Source organism: Phoenix dactylifera, chromosome 12, assembly GCF_051530095.1.
Source record: "Phoenix dactylifera cultivar Ajwa chromosome 12, Ajwa_hap1_PhDact_Kaust_v1.1, whole genome shotgun sequence".
Lineage (NCBI taxonomy): Eukaryota > Viridiplantae > Streptophyta > Magnoliopsida > Arecales > Arecaceae > Phoenix > Phoenix dactylifera.
The window spans coordinates 26,491,231-26,510,419 of NC_143201.1; the positions used below are offsets into that span (position 1 = coordinate 26,491,231).

Below are 19,189 nucleotides of genomic sequence, written 5' to 3' on the forward strand. Positions count from 1 at the left end.
ATAAATGTTGTTTCCAACACAAACTCATGATAGACACTGCTTTCAATTTGGCTTTAAGCACTCTATTTGGCATCATGCTCCAAACACAAATCTAAATATCCATCCCCCGTTTCACTTAGCTGCACCACAAAATAATTAAAAAAAAGACAAACATAAATATAAAACTATTTAATTTCCTCTCTACGATAATGGACTTGATCACCTGCATCCACTTCTCCATTGTTAGTTCAGGACCATCTACATGGAAGCAAGCGTCCATGGTAACTTTATGACTGACATCTACGCCTAATCGGCACTCAAAAGGCCAAGTAGCGGTCGGTTCCTTTGTGAAGAGACCCAAACCATTCGTTACGACAAGTTGATTGGAATGTTTGCTTGGGATCCAGGAAAAAGGTCCGAATCGTCTCTCCATCGGCTTCTTCTTTGGCCCGTTGATGTCTGTCTCGCACAAAAAGGTTTGCTTTCGCCCCACTTTCTTATTTTTCTTATGTCCAAAGCAACAACGAGGGGCGGCCGTCGCTTTGGGCGAGCGAATATGGCACGAGGTTGCGTCGCTTTGCGCGAGTCGAGCACCAGAAACATAAATAAAGCCATACAAAATGGCCTCCGAAGAAGACAACATGCCCAAGGCAAGGCAACCCCCAAACTTCGCCCTCCCTCCCTCCATCCCTCCCAAACCATCTCACAAGCAAAGAAAGGAATTATTGAGAGATAACCTCTCCTCTTCTTCCACTCCCCTCTCCTTTAAATCCCTCTTTTCTCTCTTCTCCTTCTCCCTTTCTTTCTCTCATGGCTGCGTCCATCTTTTTCAAATCAAGAATAATTCATATCTTCCTTCTGTTTACTCTTTTCTCTTCAGGTGCTCCCTTCGCATTTCCATCTCATTTTCCATTCGCGGAGAGGTCATATTCGATAATGGCTAAATTGCACGTAGTTTATAATCTCATGCTGATTATAATTAGAAACTACTTATTTTTTCCAATTCCTTCTGGTATGCTTTTATCTCTTTAAACTTCTCGAGTTCTTTCCCAGGTTCATTTCGAGCTTTTTCATGAACTAAAATTATGATAAAAACTAGAATGCTGCTTTCCCTTATATACAACCCTCCTCATGATCTTAGTTCTTTTATATTTATAATTTATATTAACATTCAATGTTTTATTTTGCAGAATTGGGCTTCATTCAACTTGGCTCGACTCTAGGCATCAACTATGGTCAAGTAGCCAACAATCTACCATTGCCAGAGAAAGTGCTTACCCTCCTGACCTCCCTTAGAATTACCAAGATAAGGATCTATGACACCAACCCTCGAGTTCTAACCGCATTCGCAGACTCTGGAATTGATCTCATCGTGACAGTACCAAATGAAGCAATCGCCCAACTAACCGATCCCCGACAAGCCTTACAGTGGGTCACGACCAACATCCAGCCCTACTTCCCCGCCACAAAAATCTCCGGGATTGCGGTCGGTAACGAGGTCTTCACAAGTGATGACGCGGCCCTCATGTCGAACCTCGTGCCTGCGATGGTCAGCATCCATGCAGCCCTCGTCCAGCTTGGCCTCAACTCCTACATTCACATTTCTACTGCAACTTCTCTAGCTGCGCTGGAGAACTCCTACCCTCCGTCGTCTGGGTCATTCAAACCAGAACTTGCCAGCCTGCTGGCGCCATTCCTTCGATTCTTAGCACAGTCAAATTCGCCATTTTGGATAAATGCATACCCTTACTTTGCCTTCAAGGGTGACCCCAACACTGTTTCACTGGATTATGTCTTGTTTAACCCTAACCAAGGGACTGTGGACCCTTACACAAGGCTGCACTATGACAACATGCTCTATGCCCAAGTTGATGCAGTGATCTACGCCATTGCCCGGATGGGTTATGGAGGCGTGGAGGTTAGGGTGTCCGAGACGGGGTGGCCTTCCAAGGGTGACCCGGATGAGATTGGTGCAAATGTTGAGAATGCCAGGGCTTATAATAGGAACTTGTTGTTGAGGCAAATGAGGAACCAGGGGACACCCCTGAGGCCCAACCAAAGGTTGGAAGTCTACTTGTTTGCGTTGTTTAACGAGGACTTGAAGACCGGACCGACCTCGGAAAGGAATTATGGGTTGTATCGGCCGGATGGTACCATGGCCTACAACTTAGGGCCTGGTGCACTGCCATCTACTGCGTCAGTTTCCCACACTTCATCTGCTTCTCGGGTATATCCAGCCTTCTTGTCATTTTAAATGTTTTGAGTTCGTTTCTTTTCAAGAATAATATCTTACGTACGGTTTCTTTCCCTGCTCTTTCTTTTCCTTTTTTTTTTTTCTAATGTATGCTTGGACAATTGGAGAGAACTGGATGATCAGATCTTTTTTTCAACCTATTTAGGAAGCATTGAGTTATAAAGAGAATAGTGATGTATTTGTTCTACACCACTGTTTTTTTTTTTCTTTTACTACCAATAAAGTATGAGGGTAGTTTTGTCTCCTTATATACTTGAACTAGATGCTATATATGATACAAAATCTAACATTTGAGGATTCATGTTATCGTGTGAAATGAAACAGGATTGTCATGCTGCTTTTGTGCTCCAAAATTTAAAAAGAACCATAGTCAATGTATGAAAGTATTCTACCAGAAGTATATTCGATAATTATTATATGATAAGTGGCATAGGAGGAACAAAAGTAATATGTAGGCATGCGGTGCCATCAATCACCGAAAGCGTGCTATTCTTGTTTCACCAACCGAAAAAAAAAATTTCTCCTGTTCCTCCGAGGTCTAATGGGCTGTCTATTATGACGCAGGAGACAGGGAAGGAACTTGGAAGCTCGTATTGGTACTGGACTTTCTTATCCTCATTGACTTTCCAAGCTTTAGTGAGGATGGCAATCTAACAAAAGAGAATTGGTTTCATATCTGTTTATTTTCTTTGGTGTTTTTCTTTGTACAAGGAAAATGGGTAAGCCATGAACCGTCTTTTCAGAATTCTTTCCTCCGTGGACTTGGGAGGTTTCCAAGCCCCAAAGAGAGACGAACGAATTCAGGTATGGGCTCTTAATTCCATCACCCTTCTCTATCCAAAATACCAGAGGAAGCACCTTATGATTCCTTGCATTTCCTCTCATAACATCAATTCACTCCCAAGCGTAGCCAAAGAATTCCTAGGCAATTTGACTGAGAGGTAAACGAAGGGGTTTTTTTCTGCAGATGAATGGGGTTATTTAGTTTTAGTACCAAAAACAAAAAAGAATTTGTGACGCTTTGTTTGCTCTTTTTTCTATCGCAGGAAAAGCCACAGAAAGTATGGGCCGCTTTGCGACGTGGAACGCACTGCGGCGACTGTGTAAATTAGATTTGGATTCCACCTTTTATTTATTCTCCTAATTGTCCTTAAAGCCTTGTATTATAGTCTCATTAAGGCTATAAATTGGAGGAAAAGAGGGGGGAAATGAATAATTAATTGGAAAAAAGCGAGGACACGGTTGGGTGGGTGTGCTTTCTGTGGCCAAACTTTATTCACCGGCCGAAACCGCCGGCATTGGATTCTGTGCCATGTTACTCTGAATCCGCCTTTGTGCAAAAGCTGAAAGGACCTTGGAGTCCCCCACTGTAGTTGAATGATTATTCCAGATACTAAATTCGTGTCTTAGTAATGGGCCACGCTTTGTCTTAACATATGTTAGAAAATCACTATTTGGTGATCCAAATGAAATTATCAAGATGATCTTAGATCACTAGTAATCTTTATCCTAAAGTAATCTGATGCCTAATAATTTAAGATCACTATATTTGATATACTATATCTCGGTGATTAAAAATTTTCAGATATCCACAAGTAACTTATTTAGTAGTCTATAAAAATTGAAGATGATTCGCCATATAATATCAAAATTACTCCTGATATATTTCATAAAATTATATTTATTAGTCCTCTAAATTATTAATTCTATTAAAATATAATAATTGTTATTATAGAATTGATTAGAAAAATAAAGCAAATAAAAATAATATATTAAATACTTTATTATATAAATTAAACTACAATAATATATTTCTACTATAATTTAAAAATATCATTGAATAATAATATGAAAATGATATATTTAATAATATATTATAATATAATATATTATATCAATATACTATAATATATAATATTATATATATAATATATTAATGGTATATTGATATATAATTTTTTGGCTAAACTAAGGAGCATTTTTGTCCTCAATTTTCAGTACAAGATCATTATTTTGAGGTGATTTTGGATTTCCAACCTCTAAAATGATAGCATCCCATCATTAGGTTGGGCGATAATATGAAGGATAGAAGTAATTTTAGATCACTGCCATATAATATCATCGTGGCGTAACCAAACTCAATAATTTTATCATTTGGGATGATCATTCTATACCAAGTGTCACCTTTTTGTATGCTCGAAGCGTAGAGCAAGAGCAAAATTAGTGGTGACAGCGTGCTTTCCGAAATATTTGGTTTTAAGTGCGACAAAACGTAGTATTCTAGTTCACTGTGTTTTAGAGATAGGGTGGGGCTTTGGGATTCCCGGAGCAATAGCTGCTTGAAGCATGCAGAGCAACCGAGCAAGCAATATGATGCATTGAATGCCCAAAGAAATATGCAAACAAGGATTAAGTTTTCATCAGTTAAAGTACATTTGGGTTACTTTAGTTCCCATATTCAAGAAGGAAAACTCCCGGAAAAGTAGCCACCAAACGGTTCGCAGACTCTGCATGCAGGTCACCAAAGCCACCCAATTTGAACCATAATTGAGGGACGAGGCTTTGGCATTAGAATCGTAGAGTGGTCTGAATGAGAAGTCCTACGACCAACTTAGCTCGCTCAAGTGCGACCATACCACTTGCAAACCATTGTCATGAATGCTGTATTTTTTATCTCTAAATTGAAATACCAGAATAGATTATTAGTTCTTTTATCTCATCCTTGATCATATTGTAGGTATGGTAAAATAGATGGACTGTCCATACTTGGCCCAAGTTGTGCTATACAATGCTTACACAGTTATCTAACCATGAGAAAAAAATATTTCACACCCCAATGAATTGCATTAGATCATGCCTACAATGTTTGCGTTACGGCCAATATGTTGGTTTATAACTATATTGGCAGTGAGCACTCACTGATATGATATTTACAGAACATCAACCCTCATTATCTCCACCGATATGCATTGATATCCCAAAATACTAACAAACACATTATCAGCATGTCATGCACCATTTTTCTAATCTTCATTTTGCTATGTTTAGTGAAATGCATCATCGATCTTGTATACCACAATGCATGACAGGCTGTTTACATCTTCAAGAAAAAATCAATCATTGACTAATTATAATAAAGTACTCAACAATTTTATTAAGATTTAGTTAATCACTTATATCTCGATACTTGGAAAGATCATAGTTAGCCACTTGTCGTTCACTCAAGAAGCCATATATAAATAGTTTGTTGCTGGAATTAACTATTTGGAGATAATTATTTGAATAAAAAATATTTATGTAAGAAAATATCAATAACCATTCAGAGTGCAAAACACCACTCCAAATATGCTAATTATGATTGGAAATAATTACCAATCTACATCATAAAATGGGACTTTGTCCAGACTCTCTCTCACAATGTACACGATATGTCACCATCTCGAAATGCTAAAGGTTTCTACTCCTCTTCTATATACTTGATAAGTGCTGGGAGGATCTTGCATGCATCTTGACCCCACTCTAAAATTCTCGGATATGAAATCTCTTCTATCTTTGAGGGGGTCGGTTGAGCAGTAAGAAGGTTCTATATCTTTATTCTTATCAATTTATCCAAGTGTAACAACCATGTGTTCTAAAGAATATTTATTTTGTAGTTAATTATTTGTATTTTTTTTTGCTGCTTATACATTTCTAGTATGGATATATACAAAAAAAGTTAAAAAACAGCAAATTTCGGAGTGCTCTAGGCAACTTCCTTTTTCTAACCTATAGAAGCCCCCGAGTAATCAGCCACTTGCGAGACCACCTAATCTGCGACTCCATTAGCTTCTCTAAAAACATGCTCAAGCCTTTGTTTGGCTATTTTTTTACCGATGAGTTATTCTTTTCTTAGTTGTTTTGGTTTTTTGATCTGTTCATCCTATTGGATTTTAGGTTCTTTACTAAGGCAATCCAAAACCTGTCTGTTGATCGGCTTAATTCTATTGATGGACCTTATTGATTTGGCATGCCAGTGACCCAATCAAATTCTAGTACATTTTTAAAAGAAACAGTGGCCAGCAGACAAAATATCATGTCATCAGATGCTCCATCGGAGTTAAGGCATAAGCCAGGACCGATACAAAAGAAAAACTCTTGATATAATAGCATTTGAAGGATCATACGATGCCCATTTACAAAGAGCGACGATCAACACAAAGCATCCGTTTTCTTATATTCGCCTGCCATCCTGTCTCACTCATTTGGCATGCCTTTCATCTCCTTCATATAAATAGCAGCATCAAACCGCTCTCTCTTCCACATCTCAAAGTCTCTCAGAACGCAGACTTCCCTCCAGTTGAAAGCAAACCAATTTTGCCATTCAAACCATGGCCGAGAAAGAGGGAGGCATTGTGAAGAAGGGCCAGGAGGAGGGCATGAAGCTGGCCCTCTCCCTCCTCCAAGAGTTCGACCTCCCGCTGGGCCTCCTCCCTCTCGCCGAGGTGGTCGAGGTGGGCTTCGTTCGGAGCACCGGCTACATGTGGGTCGTCCAGAAGAAGAAGGTGGAGCACAGCTTCAAGATGGTGAGCAAGCTCGTGAGCTACGGCACCGAGATCGACGGCTACGTCGAGAAGCACCGCATCAAGAAGCTCAAGGGGGTGAAGGCCAAGGAGCTCCTCCTCTGGCCCCCGGTCAACCAGATCAGTGTCGACGACCCGCCTACCGGGAAGATCCATTTCAAGAGCCTCGCTGGGGTTACCAAGACGTTCCCCGTCGAGGCCTTTGCCGCTGGTCAGTAGTGGCGGCATCGAATGAGTAACAGTCGGAGTGTGGTTTTTTTCGCACGTTTATTTGCTTGGTTTGTGTTATTGGGTTTGCTTTCGTGCTAGTTTTGTATTTTGGTTGGGTTGCCCTTTCTATTTCCATTGCTATTGTTATGATGTTATAACCGGTGATTTGAAAAGAAAAAAACAAAATTAGAGGTTATACATGTCACATTTAAAAAAAATGAAGTGCATAGCCTCTATTTATAATATAAAATCCGTTCTAATATAATTTGCATCAGATTTTTTCTCTCAATAGTAGTAGGACTTTCTTTTCTAAAATAGATATTACTAGGAGAATCTTCTAGAAAAAGCTAAAAATCTTGAGGAGGTATATCACGACTTCTACATTAACTCTGCCTTCTGTCGCTCCACCTGATTCTTTTCGTATAAAAAGCTATGCACAGTCAAAGTCTTACCAAAAAAAAAAAAATCAGTTTGACCGGTCCGTTTTAGGGCCTAAACAATTGAATTTCAATCGCCCCGATTCAACCTCTTAAAGGGTTGACCCAAAGTTATAGATCTCAAAAAGATACCCAATTTCAATATATATATATATATATATCTATCTTAATCGGGCATCATATGATTAAATTATGGTCTCATGAAGTTTGGCCTGCGACTCGACTTCCTGATGTGGTGAATCTCGTTCCTGAACCATATCTAGTTCTGCTCGTAGTGGCCAAAGTATTCCACATCTAGCTCGGCCATGATCCTCCTGAATACTCGTAGTAGTCAAAGTGATTCACATCGAGTTTGGTGATCCTCTTGGATATCTGTAGTGACCAAAATGGTTCACATCGTATTTGGTGATCCACCTGAATACTCATACCAACCAAGTGTTCCACATCAAGTTTAGTGATCCTTCTAAATACTCGTAGTGTTAGGATTTATTGAGATCCATGGAGTGTCAGGGTTTATTTTTAAGAATTAGGGCTATATTGAACACAGGGTTCATTGAGATCCATAGAGTTCCCATGGACACCATCCCCTGCCATAAGCTAACTAAAAATTAGGCAATTGAAATAGCATCCAAGCAAGAAGACGTTTTATTGTGATATTATGTTAGAAAAAAGTGTTCTCTTGTTAAAAGGGTTTATAGTCAATGATATAACTTCATAAACTATGGGCAAACCCATAAAATTAACCCAGCAGGAACTTGGACGAAAACAGGAGAACACTCACCTAGGATCAGGGAGAAGGATAGATAGTAGACTGTTAAGGATTATGGTTCACCAGTCTGAAAAATTACAGCTTTGATCACATTAACAGGAAAACCTGTAACTTTGAATTTCTTCTCACATATATCAAGATTCCTCCTTTACCAGATTTCCAAGCAAAAAGAGATAAAGCCTGTTTTTGTCTCTTTCTGGTCCATTTCAAGGCTACAGTGACTTCCACTTTTCAGTAGTCAGTGCTGGTGAACTAACAATAATAACAGTAAACTTACAAGAGAAGGTATTATTATGGTTAAACATTCGTAGGAATCTAACTCTAATTATTTCTAAATGCCATGCCTAGATCTGATAAATTTCAGAACAAAATGTTTCTAAATATATTCATGTTCTTCTGTGGAGATTTTTGTAACTCAGTGTCTTAGATCAGCCCTTTTAGATAAGTGGACAGAAATGAAGGGATGGTTCAAGGTTAACTTTAAGGAAGCATACAATTTCTGCAAGTGTTGTAGCCAATCAACTTCAAAATTTCTAAAGTCAAGATGAAGCCTGTGATGCTTTCTCATAAACCACATGATGACTTCTAACTTAAGGGAGCACCAATTTTTCCTAGTGCTCTTCACAAACGAACATTAAACATCCCAACATTAAGCAAAGCTTAAGAAAAAAAAAAAAAAGGGGAGTGGGGAAGCAACACTGAAGGAATCCTTCCGAAGGAAATCTGAAGTTCGGCATCCTCAACTCTTCTTTGTAATCTCCAACATCGGCAAATTGTGATGGCAGTGGCTCGCCATAATTTACTTCATTGATAGATCAAATTTCTCCTAAATTGAACTTGTGGATAACCTTTCCCACACTAGTCCTCTCCAACATAAGAGTTGTTTGGGTAGAAAAAAAGTACAGACCAAGACCATATAAGAGTTTGTGTTTCATAACAGAGTACATTTTATTGAAAATAAAATTATCATGCATAATGTCAACACATGAAACTTCAAATATGATGGTCATATTTGCACAAAAACATCTTAGAGGGCAGCGAACCAATGTTAGGTGCATTGTAGCTCATCTACTCATTCGTTAGCATGCATTAGTTAGTGTTGCGATTGAGCTAAGTTGATCCATGATATAACCCAATTCCAACCAAGGCCTAACTCAACCTATACCATTCCAATTCAACCCACGCATTAATAAGGTCTACGATGAATCAAATACTAGATGGTCCAATCTAAATTGGCCAGCCATGAGATGACTCTGTTCAAATACTGATCACTTTAGAATCCATAAGCCCTCTAGCATTCACCCCATTGCCATGTTTAGCTCTGGAGTTGGGCATCAAAGCCATTTATTTATAGGTTGATCGTTTAATTAAGATTGGGCTTTATTGTCATTATTTTTATTTTTTGCTTGATGTGTATAATATAATCAGTAAATTTTTTCTATACTGCCCTTGTCTCGAACCTAGATCAGACTTTGAAATTTTCTTTGTTCCACCTATTCAGCCCAATCTTGTTGGTTCCGGATCCAAATCCGCGATTCCAAGGAAAACTAGAGACCCGACTGGGTAACGCCCATCATTTAATGAACGATGTCAACCTTTTTGGTCGTTTGTTGTCCTTCATGCTCTCCCAAGGGAACCTCAGTTTCTTCTTAACCGTCCATCAAACGGTGGTTCCGAAACAAAAGCTTTATGCCGTCAACCAATCGCAAGATAAAGCGCATGCAGCCGTGGATGTTCCGCTCCGTCGCGTTCTCCGTTAAGGATCCCGGTATCGGATTAAACGAGGGAAATTAAAAGAGGACCCCTGGAATAAATCGCCCATGGAAACCGTTTCTCTCATTCTTTGTTTATTGCCCTCCAATTGATGTCGCCTGAAAGAAACCCCCGCTTCTGTTTCTCAGGCGCAGGCTATTTCAGCTTCTCCCCCTCCTCGAATTCTTGGTGGAAACCCTAGCATCTCCGATCGAAACCCCAGAATTCCTTGGGAGGGTTATGAGTCGCTGGAAGCCATGCCTGCCTCCTCCAAGATCTTCTACTCCCGCCCCCTCTCCCCTCCTTGGTCCTCTCGCTTCCGCCGCCTCTCCTCCTCCTCCGCCTTCTCCACAGCCTGCCTCATCTTCGGCATCGCCGGGTTTCTCTTCGGGTCCATCTCTGTCTCCGGGCCAATGATCGGCCGGCGCAAGTGTGCCGATTTCGAGCCCATCTCCGTCTCCGTCGTGTGGGATCGGGGAGCTGGGAGCAAGCTCGTCGCGGAAGGACGACCCGACCTTATCGGAGGAGATGATGGAGGCGGATCGGGGAAGAGGCACAAGGTGATGGGGTTCGTTGGGATCCAGACGGGGTTCGGGTCCGTAGGGAGGCGGCGATCTCTCAGGAAGACGTGGTTTCCTTCAGATCGCCAAAGTCTTCTTCGGTTAGTCAGTTTGCATCACACAACATCCATTCTTCCGTCTCGCATTCTACATTTCTATCAGATCCTGTTAATTTTCTTTTCCTTCGTTATCGTGTTGATCTATCTCTTCTGATATCAGCAGGGAAAAAGTTTGAAACTTAACTTCAGATAGTTTGTGGTTGCCTTTTTTTTCTTCTTTCTAGATTTTCTTGTTATTCTTCCGAAATATTTTGTTGTTAATTAGAACCGGAACCAATGCTAAAGATATCGACTTTGTTATAAATTACAAAGCTGTAACCAACATTGAACGGATCAATCTCGTTATTAGTTAGAATTGTAACCGATGCTAAAAGAATCAATACTAAACTTGGCTGATGGTGTTGCAGTCTGGAAGAATCAACTGGTTTGGCTTTCAGATTTGTGATTGGAAAGACCAATGATAAATTGAAAATGGCAGCCCTTAAAAGGGAAATTGAAGAATATGATGATTTTATTCTTTTAGATACAGAGGAGAAGTATAGCAAGCTCCCATATAAAACGTAAGTATTGATCTTTTTTTCCTTTTCTTTTTTATCTTTTTACTTCTAAGTATCCTGATATATTATATTGTTATAGTATGTCCAAATCCTCATCTAATCTTGTCCTGTAGGTTAGCATTCTTCAAGGCAGCTTATGCACTGTTTGATTCTGATTTCTATGTTAAAGCTGATGATGACATTTATTTGAGGCCTGGTAATGTCTCTTAAAGAGATTAAGATCTTTTCTTTTGGGGGAATTCTTGCTTGCTGACAATCGGGTTTTCAATGTTGTTGCAGATCGTCTTTCATTGCTTCTGGCTAAAGAGCGCCCTCACCCTCAAACTTACCTAGGATGCATGAAGAAGGGTCCGGTGTTCACTGACCCAAATCTCAAATGGTTAGTATTGGTCTTGTCAAATTTAGAAGATTAAATGTTGCCTTCGATTTCTGAATGTAGCTTAATATACTGGAAGAAATGTGGGATCTGATGAACATGTAGGGATAGGAGAAGCAAAGGATAAAGAGAGTGCAAGAAGTTAGAATAAATTTGTAATTTTGATAAAGGGAGGGAAAAAAAGAGGAATTGGCTACTACAAAGGACTTGTTAGATGGACCAGAAAACATCTACTAGCAAGAGTCTATGACCAACCATAGACCCATAAATTCTTTTTATCCGATTCAACATGCGAACGCATGCTAAAAAGGGGGCCCTAAAATGACTGTATGAAGACCTCAAACTCTGTATCTTGGATAACTGTTTTCATAGAAGTTTCAATAACAAAATGTTTCTCAGGCACTAAGATAAGCCACTTGTGTTGATATGTCTGTGAGATGTATCGATATTAAGCACAAAATATACATGGAATTTATCCACAAGTTCAGTTAAACGATGAAACTTACTACTTAACCTGTGCTCAAAACTTGTTCTTTTTTGGTGACGCTATCAATGAAACCTTTCGGGTCAATTGTATAATCATTAGAGCTTGCTTGATGATAGAAGTCATCATTTATATCAATATGTTATCCTTGTCAAATAATTGTGATCATATCTTACTAGCTGGAATCTTCTATCATAGTGTTCGGAATCTCCAACTTGTACCTGCTTTCTTAGCGTTTCCTTAAAAGTGTTTCTAGAATATTTTCTTCCCCTTACCCGCCAAAGCATCGGCTTCCGGTTCTGGCTACTAAAGATCAGGATTGTTTGCAGCATCATTCTCCACATATTTGTCATTCAACTGATGGCCATCAGTGAAGGATGTTTGTGATGGACATAGATTCATTCCATGTTCCATCTTAGAGTTATGGTTCCGGTGCCTTGAAAAGTCATAAAACACTAGTAATTGTCAAAGGATCTTACAAGATAGGTTAAATCCAGTCTATTCTATCTTTCTTGGGGGTATGATTTTTACAAACGTACCATGCTCTGGCTATTGATTATAAGATCCTAACTTGTTTCCTTGCACCCAATTTTGGTGTTGATGTTGATGAACTAATCTAGCATGTTCTTCCTCAATACAAAATCATGTTTCAAGGCAGTAGGTCCTTGTACGGATGTCTTGCTCTCATATGATACTAGATACCACTTTATAACTGATGATGACATCATTGGGTTTCTGTACTTTCGGACAGTTTAGAAGAAGACCTTTTGTGATTAGGTCCAAAAGTATCCTCCTTGATGCACTTGGTGAAATTTTATGCAGGGTCCAATTATAGTCAGCTGAAAAAATTGTCTTGTAGAAGTAATTTCAGTTTCTACAGTCTTCTTTGCATGACTTTACCACATTCTATGCAGTTTTATGTAATCACACTAATTAAACTTGAGCTGTTCTCTTAAGCGTGCCATTGATACATAATGGATCTTATGTTCCTTAATTATTTGATGGCAATCAAGGAAAATATTCTGGCATGAGATCCAATGCGATAACATATCAATACTTATTCTATCATAGAATCTAGTCATGTTAAATTTTGACATCTTTGAAACCTCCATTTATTAACTTGAGCTCATACACATAGGGATAAAAATGCGCTCGGGCTGGCCCGAGGCCTATTGCGTTGGGCCGACTTCGGGCTAGGCCTAAAAAAGTTCACGTCGGATTTGGGCTTAAATGTAAAGCCCATTTATTTTTCGGGTCGGATTTAGGTATGTCATTGGCGCGGCCTGAGCCCAAAAAGGAGCTCGAATTCAGGCCCGAATCAATTTGTTTTTGTATGTTGTTATTTAGAGAAAATAATGAGAAAATAAAGGACAAATTACAATAGGTTTAGCTAGGAATAATGTATCATGTATCATTTACTTGTGTTATAGAAAAGAACCCAATTTTTAACTAGCTCATTTACTTACGAAGCAATAATATTATGAAATATTAAACTTTAATCGGGTTCGGGCCGGACCTACTTTTGGCCCAAACGGGTAATTCAAGCTGGGCTCGGGCTCGGGTCTAGATTGTCCAAAAATTTTCGGGCCAAAGCCTGGCCTAAAGCTCAAAAAAAAAAAAAAATCAGGCCGGGTTCGGGTAAGGGCATGGACCGGCCCAACCCAGCCCACTTCCAGCCCTACAAACACTTGATGTGAATATAGATTTCCAAATCCAAATGCTGCCTGATTTTTTTTTCCTCCACCAATGCCCAAAATAAGGTTTATATGGATTAAAAGTTTCAGCATGCTATTATGTCTGTGAGAATTTGGACCTCTAAATCTAACCAAATAAAGTTTTTACGTCCATTATAGCCTGAACTAAGGTTTGTGTGGGTCAGATAATTGAACATGCTCGTTGGGAGAGAAGCATTCTACTCATTATTTAAGTAGGGATATGTGCTCAACTCTTTGGGAAGGAGTAGATTTACCTGTACATTGGATGTGAGAGTTGACTACTACCTCCATAGTTCCTATCATGTTACTTTGCGAAAGAAGTTGAGATATCAATAGTGGATCATCATTAGGAACATGATGAGGCATGCTCCATGTCATGAAGAAATTCATCTTAAGAATCCAATATGATACATCTTCCCTTTGTATCAGGTCAGATATATCTTAATTGGTCACTTCAAACCATGACCTTGCACTTGGTGCAGGCATAACTTAAGGATTGTTCATTCAATTGTTGTCAAAGGATTGGAAGAAGGACTTCTATTTCTCTTTAATAGCAGTACATTATATATCCTAAGGAACGAAAAACAAAGAAGATATGATGATCCTTTGAGGAAAGGTGGGAGCACATTAGATATATATCCCTCCTCTCTATCTCAGCTTGTTGACAACCTTGACAATGTTACTAGAGGTCAACATGGAAAGAAACTATGAAAAGTACTTGCAGGTAGAATGTCCCTACAACAACAGCCCTTTGATAATGACAAAATTTTCTCAAAAACCTGTTTCTTCTATTTTGACAGCTCACTGGGGGCCTTCTGTGCATTGGATTACCTATAGCTATACATAGAGCTTTTCATGTTCATAAATATGGGAATACTGGAGGTCAATTTTGCCTGATACTTTTTGACAAATTTTAATATGCTAAATAGTGTATCAACTTTCTTTACATAGCATTGCCTGGCTCTTAAATATTCTATAAGCCCGGTTAAGGCAAGGACTAGGACAAAGGAAGCAACTTAGAATTAGGTAAGAGTAAATATTGGCCTTTGACTAAATGTTAAATAAGTGCAGCTCCTAAATCTTGTACTTTAAAAATAATCGAGTAAGCAGAACATTTAAACAAATAGAACTTATAAGAAAAATGAGTCAAGCCCCCAAAGAGTGCAGCTCTATTATTGTATATGTAAGACTTAGTTGTCTATTTCTCTATCTGATTCTTTTATTCCTTTTTAAGTCAATAGAACTTTCCATAGGGTTTGAACCTTCATTGATACAATACAAAGCAGGTGTGAGAGTGGGTACAGGTGATGGTGTAGGAAAGTGGTTATATAGAGAACACTTAAAATAAGAAAACAATTAAGAGGTCGGTACTGATCGAGATTCTAGGAAGTTTCCAAAATGGATGCATTACCCTAGGTAGAATTTCACTACCGGGACAATCAATAGGTCATGCCAACCCGAATGGTTCAATGACCCAACATGTGAACAACCAAGCCTGATTTGGACTTTTTAGCCTGAAATCCTGATTCGGCTTGTTTTTTAGAAGCCTAGCTAGTTCGGGCCAGGCCTGCATTGGGATTTCAATCTACAATAAAAGGAAGCCCAATCTAAGCCTAGCCTGGCTAGAAAAAATAAACTGAGTCGGGTTGGGCTCGGCTCTCGTACTCCGAGCCTGGTACTCCTGGGGCAAGTTTGGGCCTAAGCTTCAAATCATGGGCTAGCATTGGGCTAGGCCCGACCTAGGTCTTGTTTATTTTTTCTTGTTTTTGAAGTGCTCATCATGAACTAGCTAATTATGTTTTACTTCTTTACATGCTGCAAATGTCAAAACAGCTTTAACCTGGGTCTGATATGCAGTTCTGACGCCCACATCCTATAATCGAATTTTTATGTTCATGGCAAATTTTAAAAATTTAACAAAATTTTGACTGTCTTTGGGATTTGTGCAGGTATGAGCCGCTGTCTTATTTGCTTGGGAAGGAGTATTTTCTCCATGCATATGGTCCTATATATGCACTATCAGCAGATGTTGTAGCAAACTTGGTTACACTGAGAAACAATAGGCAAGTTACATGACTGTTCTTTATTTACACCTGGTCTCATGTCTCTGTCCATCTCTTCAGAAAGCATACCAAATGGAACAATGCTTGTGTTATTGACTGTCAATCATGTTTATTTCTATCTAGATTTCTAATTACAATATTCATTTGACGGTGAACCTTGAGTTACATAACTGTCTGCATTTCCTAAAAATGGCAAGTCTGAGCAGGACTTAAAAAGGCATGATTAAACTAAAATCTTCTGTAGCCTCCTGACCTCCTATCTCCCGTTGCTTCTCTCTCTCTCTCTCTCTCTCTCTCACACACACACACACACACACACACACACACTAACACACACAAACACACACACAAAACTTGTCACCAATAAAGCTAGCTCTGCATGTCTGTTTCCACCTATAATATTTATTCTGGAAGGGCATGTTATTTAGACAATGGACTTCTACCCTGCCTGCTCTTAACTGTTTCATTTGTAAGGATTAAGGTGAACCTCTTGAGAACACAAGATACCTAGTGTTACATCATCCTTAGTTTTCTGTATATTCTCACTATCATCCTCATGTCACCTTTTCTTTTTTATTTCTTTTTATTTCCAGTTTTGAGTCATGAAATGCAATGGTTCCTTGTTTCGAGGGTGGAGCAAGTTATCAGATACATGCCGTTCTATCATTAGTCTATCCGTGGTTCTCTCTCAAATTAGAATTATTGCTAAGTCTAGTCAGAAGCCAAGTATCACACTATAGCGTCTACAAATCTACAACCGAAAAGCCAAATTTTTACGCCAAATTATATCAGAGAGGATTCTCTTTAACACCTTTACTTCTCAATAACAATGAATCCATGCTTGCGCCAATTTCATAAGGGTGCATTGCTTCATTTAGGATAAGGTTTATGGCAACATTCAGTTCCAGTCTAAAGCTAGTTGTCTGCATCCTTATAAAAGGGATACCCGATCCATATCATCATGTGCTGTTTCTACCCTCACAGCATCATGGCAGCTCAAAGATATATTGTCACATATGAGATTCCATAGCTTTTACCAGATAGGACAACCTGATATTTTGTTAATATAATGAATGATATTAATATGGAATGGAATCTGTGATCCTGGAAAGGAGAATATGAAGCATTCCCTATTTCGTTTCATCCTGCTGTTCTCCATTGTATCTCCACTTATTACTCGATGCAAACACTTTGACACTGAATTATAGCACTCTGATTTTAGATTTCATGGGTAAGTTAATTAGTTTTCTGAAATCATGACTTTCCATGTACTTGATTTTCCATGTACTGTGTACATATGGTTGCAGTTTCCGAATGTTCAGCAATGAGGATGTTACAATAGGAGCCTGGATGCTTGCAATGAATGTGAATCACGAGAACAATTATGAACTTTGTGCACCCGACTGCACGGCGTCATCAGTTGCTGTTTGGGATATTCCAAAATGTTCAGGTTTGTGTTTTCGTGCTATGGTTAGCCCTCTTGGAAATTGGTTCATGGAAAAGAATTCATCTGAATGATTTATTTTATGTAAAAATATAGATTTCTTTTTCCACATCTTGAAGATATCATATGAAAAGATGCAGTGTAGACATAAGGACTGGTGAATGATTTTCAAACTTTGTGGCTATAAAGGATAACCTTTTTTTTTTTTTATGCCATAACCCACCCCCCAGCCCCTCCTCCTCCCCCCACCCCCCTGCAAAAAAAAAAAAAAACATGTCCAAGAATCACCTGTACAAATTTTGTTGTCCCAGTTATAATGGAAGCTTTTAGTCCCAAATCTAGTTTGAGCAGTAATTTCTCTGACGCTTTAGTAATAAATAGACCCCAAAATTGCAACTTAGGACAGTTTCGGGAAGAAGGGAAAAGTTAGAGACTAAACATTAACCCGGCTTTTCTCATCTTATTTGATCAGCAAGAATTGAAAAAAATGCTTTTTCTAAGGCAAGGATGGAAAGAAGGGCGAGAAGTTTTTTCTGATGATGTAATACGGGTGTCTCTGAAAGATTATAATGACACTGGTTAGCATAACATTCTTAGAGTAAATAAAAATTGTTTGATTATCCACTGCCTATTTAACCATTTTTTATTCATCATGGTCCAAAAGGGAGCTCTTCTATGTTATGGTATTATAGGTGCAGACAACCCTTTAATCCAGGAAAATGATAATATCTGTCTAGGGATCCATGCAATCCCACAGCTCTTAAAGCGGCAAACTGAACTTGTTCTATAGTCTAGGAGATTATTTGTTGGATGACCAAACCACATGTTAGATTTTTAATCAGCCAGAGAAAGGTTCGGCTGAAGAAACCTGCGAAGTTGCTCATTAGCAGTAGTGTTGTTGAGTCGGTTTAGGCGAATTGGAATAATGGTATGCAGAACAAGAGTAAATCTTCAATAATTATAATAGGACTTAAGTTACATCTCTGTTAGTAATTTTGGTCCTTTCATTGGTTGCTCTCTTAAGGTGTGTCGGTTCTACAAGGTGGAAATGGAGTAGTCCAGTCATATCCTTCAGTCTTCTACATTTGGCATGCTATGAGAAGTTCAGAAGCAGCATGATTTATGTGCTAGACTAAAAGTTTAGTCTTGATAGTGACATTTCATGAATCTGTATGTGTGTTTAATCTGTCTAAACAAGTAGGGCCCACTTTTTTCTCTCTTTTGATTCTTTTGCATGATAAAAAAATAAAAATAAAAATCCTAGAATTATACCCTAACAAAATGCTGTTTGTTTGTCTTCTTTTTTCTTTTCTAACATGATGGTTTAGATCACATTGGAAAGCATGCCCTTTTTTACCTTCAGATTTCATATAATGTAGAAGCATCGAAGAAAACCTACTTCAGGTTATCCATATTGCTGGCTGATTTTTTAAGCTTTTTCATTCAGGGCTCTGCAATCCCGTAGTGAAAATGTTGGAGCTCCACAAAAGGGAGATCTGTTCAGGTGGTCCAACTTCATCTTCTGATGGATGACAAAACTTCGCTTGGAAAACCACAAGATAATCACTGCTCCCCTAATGGGAACATGCATCGATTCTCAGCTGCTTAACCTTGTTGAGCGGTTCTGCTGGAAGGGAGGCTTCTTACAAAATGAGCATACGGAGTTTGTACCGATTATTCATCTGTACAATTTTGTTTGGGAAGCATAATCCATTACTTTATATTAGTCAGACCATCTTTGTCAAGCTTTGCAATCTCTACTATAGTTAGCCTTGCATGTCACCACTGTACCTGTTAGACGACGTACCATTTTTTCAGAGTAACAGTAAGGTGAATGTACAATTGTCCAAAGTCAAACCTACAACACGGCTAATGAAACTGCTAAATGGGTAGAGCTAACTACGGTAGGAATGTTGACAGGGAACACTAGATTCATTTCGAGCTTGTTTCATAGTGGCCATACCAGGCTGG

General features: G+C 38.9%; 3 protein-coding genes across 4 annotated transcripts; all 3 read left to right on the forward strand.

Moving 5' to 3' along the window:
- Window positions 1-673: 673 nt before the first annotated feature.
- LOC103701292 (glucan endo-1,3-beta-glucosidase 11-like) lies at window positions 674-3,556 on the forward strand. 2 transcript variants are annotated; one of them, XR_015972411.2, is made up of 5 exons: window positions 674-859; window positions 1,170-2,206; window positions 2,798-2,829; window positions 2,945-3,037; window positions 3,280-3,556. XR_015972411.2 is itself a non-coding variant. In XM_088709427.2 (3 exons), the coding sequence occupies exons 1-3, from the start codon at window positions 790-792 to the stop codon at window positions 2,885-2,887; spliced, it is 1,197 nt and encodes a 398-aa protein (XP_088565553.2). In that variant the 5' UTR covers window positions 674-789; the 3' UTR covers window positions 2,888-3,030. The 2 variants fall into 2 exon arrangements, 1 of the variants encoding a protein (XP_088565553.2); XM_088709427.2 differs by lacking the exon at window positions 3,280-3,556 and having other exon boundaries at window positions 2,798-3,030.
- Window positions 3,557-6,430: 2,874 nt separating this feature from the next.
- Window positions 6,431-7,161, forward strand: LOC103704580 (uncharacterized protein At5g01610-like). Its single transcript, XM_008787971.4, has one exon. It carries the CDS (start codon window positions 6,601-6,603, stop codon window positions 7,009-7,011), a length of 411 nt encoding a protein of 136 aa, XP_008786193.1. The 5' UTR covers window positions 6,431-6,600; the 3' UTR covers window positions 7,012-7,161.
- Window positions 7,162-10,028: 2,867 nt separating this feature from the next.
- On the forward strand, window positions 10,029-18,948 carry LOC103704500 (putative beta-1,3-galactosyltransferase 14). The gene is made up of 7 exons (XM_008787856.6): window positions 10,029-10,621; window positions 10,987-11,139; window positions 11,250-11,332; window positions 11,416-11,515; window positions 15,661-15,774; window positions 17,082-17,224; window positions 18,666-18,948. Exons 1-7 carry the CDS (start codon window positions 10,218-10,220, stop codon window positions 18,749-18,751), a joined length of 1,083 nt encoding a protein of 360 aa, XP_008786078.2. The 5' UTR covers window positions 10,029-10,217; the 3' UTR covers window positions 18,752-18,948.
- Window positions 18,949-19,189: the final 241 nt, after the last annotated feature.

Bases quoted from the DNA above. Each gene is read 5' to 3' on its own strand.
- LOC103704500 (XM_008787856.6), top strand. From the start codon at position 10,218: ATGCCTGCCTCCTCCAAGATCTTCTACTCCCGCCCCCTCTCCCCTCCT. The intron at 10,622-10,986 runs GTTAGTCAGTTT...ATGGTGTTGCAG, and splicing joins GATCGCCAAAGTCTTCTTCG to TCTGGAAGAATCAACTGGTT. The intron at 11,516-15,660 runs GTTAGTATTGGT...GGATTTGTGCAG, and splicing joins ACTGACCCAAATCTCAAATG to GTATGAGCCGCTGTCTTATT.
- LOC103701292 (XM_088709427.2), top strand. From the start codon at position 790: ATGGCTGCGTCCATCTTTTTCAAATCAAGAATAATTCATATCTTCCTT. The intron at 860-1,169 runs GTGCTCCCTTCG...TTTATTTTGCAG, and splicing joins GTTTACTCTTTTCTCTTCAG to AATTGGGCTTCATTCAACTT. The intron at 2,207-2,797 runs GTATATCCAGCC...ATTATGACGCAG, and splicing joins ACACTTCATCTGCTTCTCGG to GAGACAGGGAAGGAACTTGG.
- LOC103704580 (XM_008787971.4), top strand. From the start codon at position 6,601: ATGGCCGAGAAAGAGGGAGGCATTGTGAAGAAGGGCCAGGAGGAGGGC.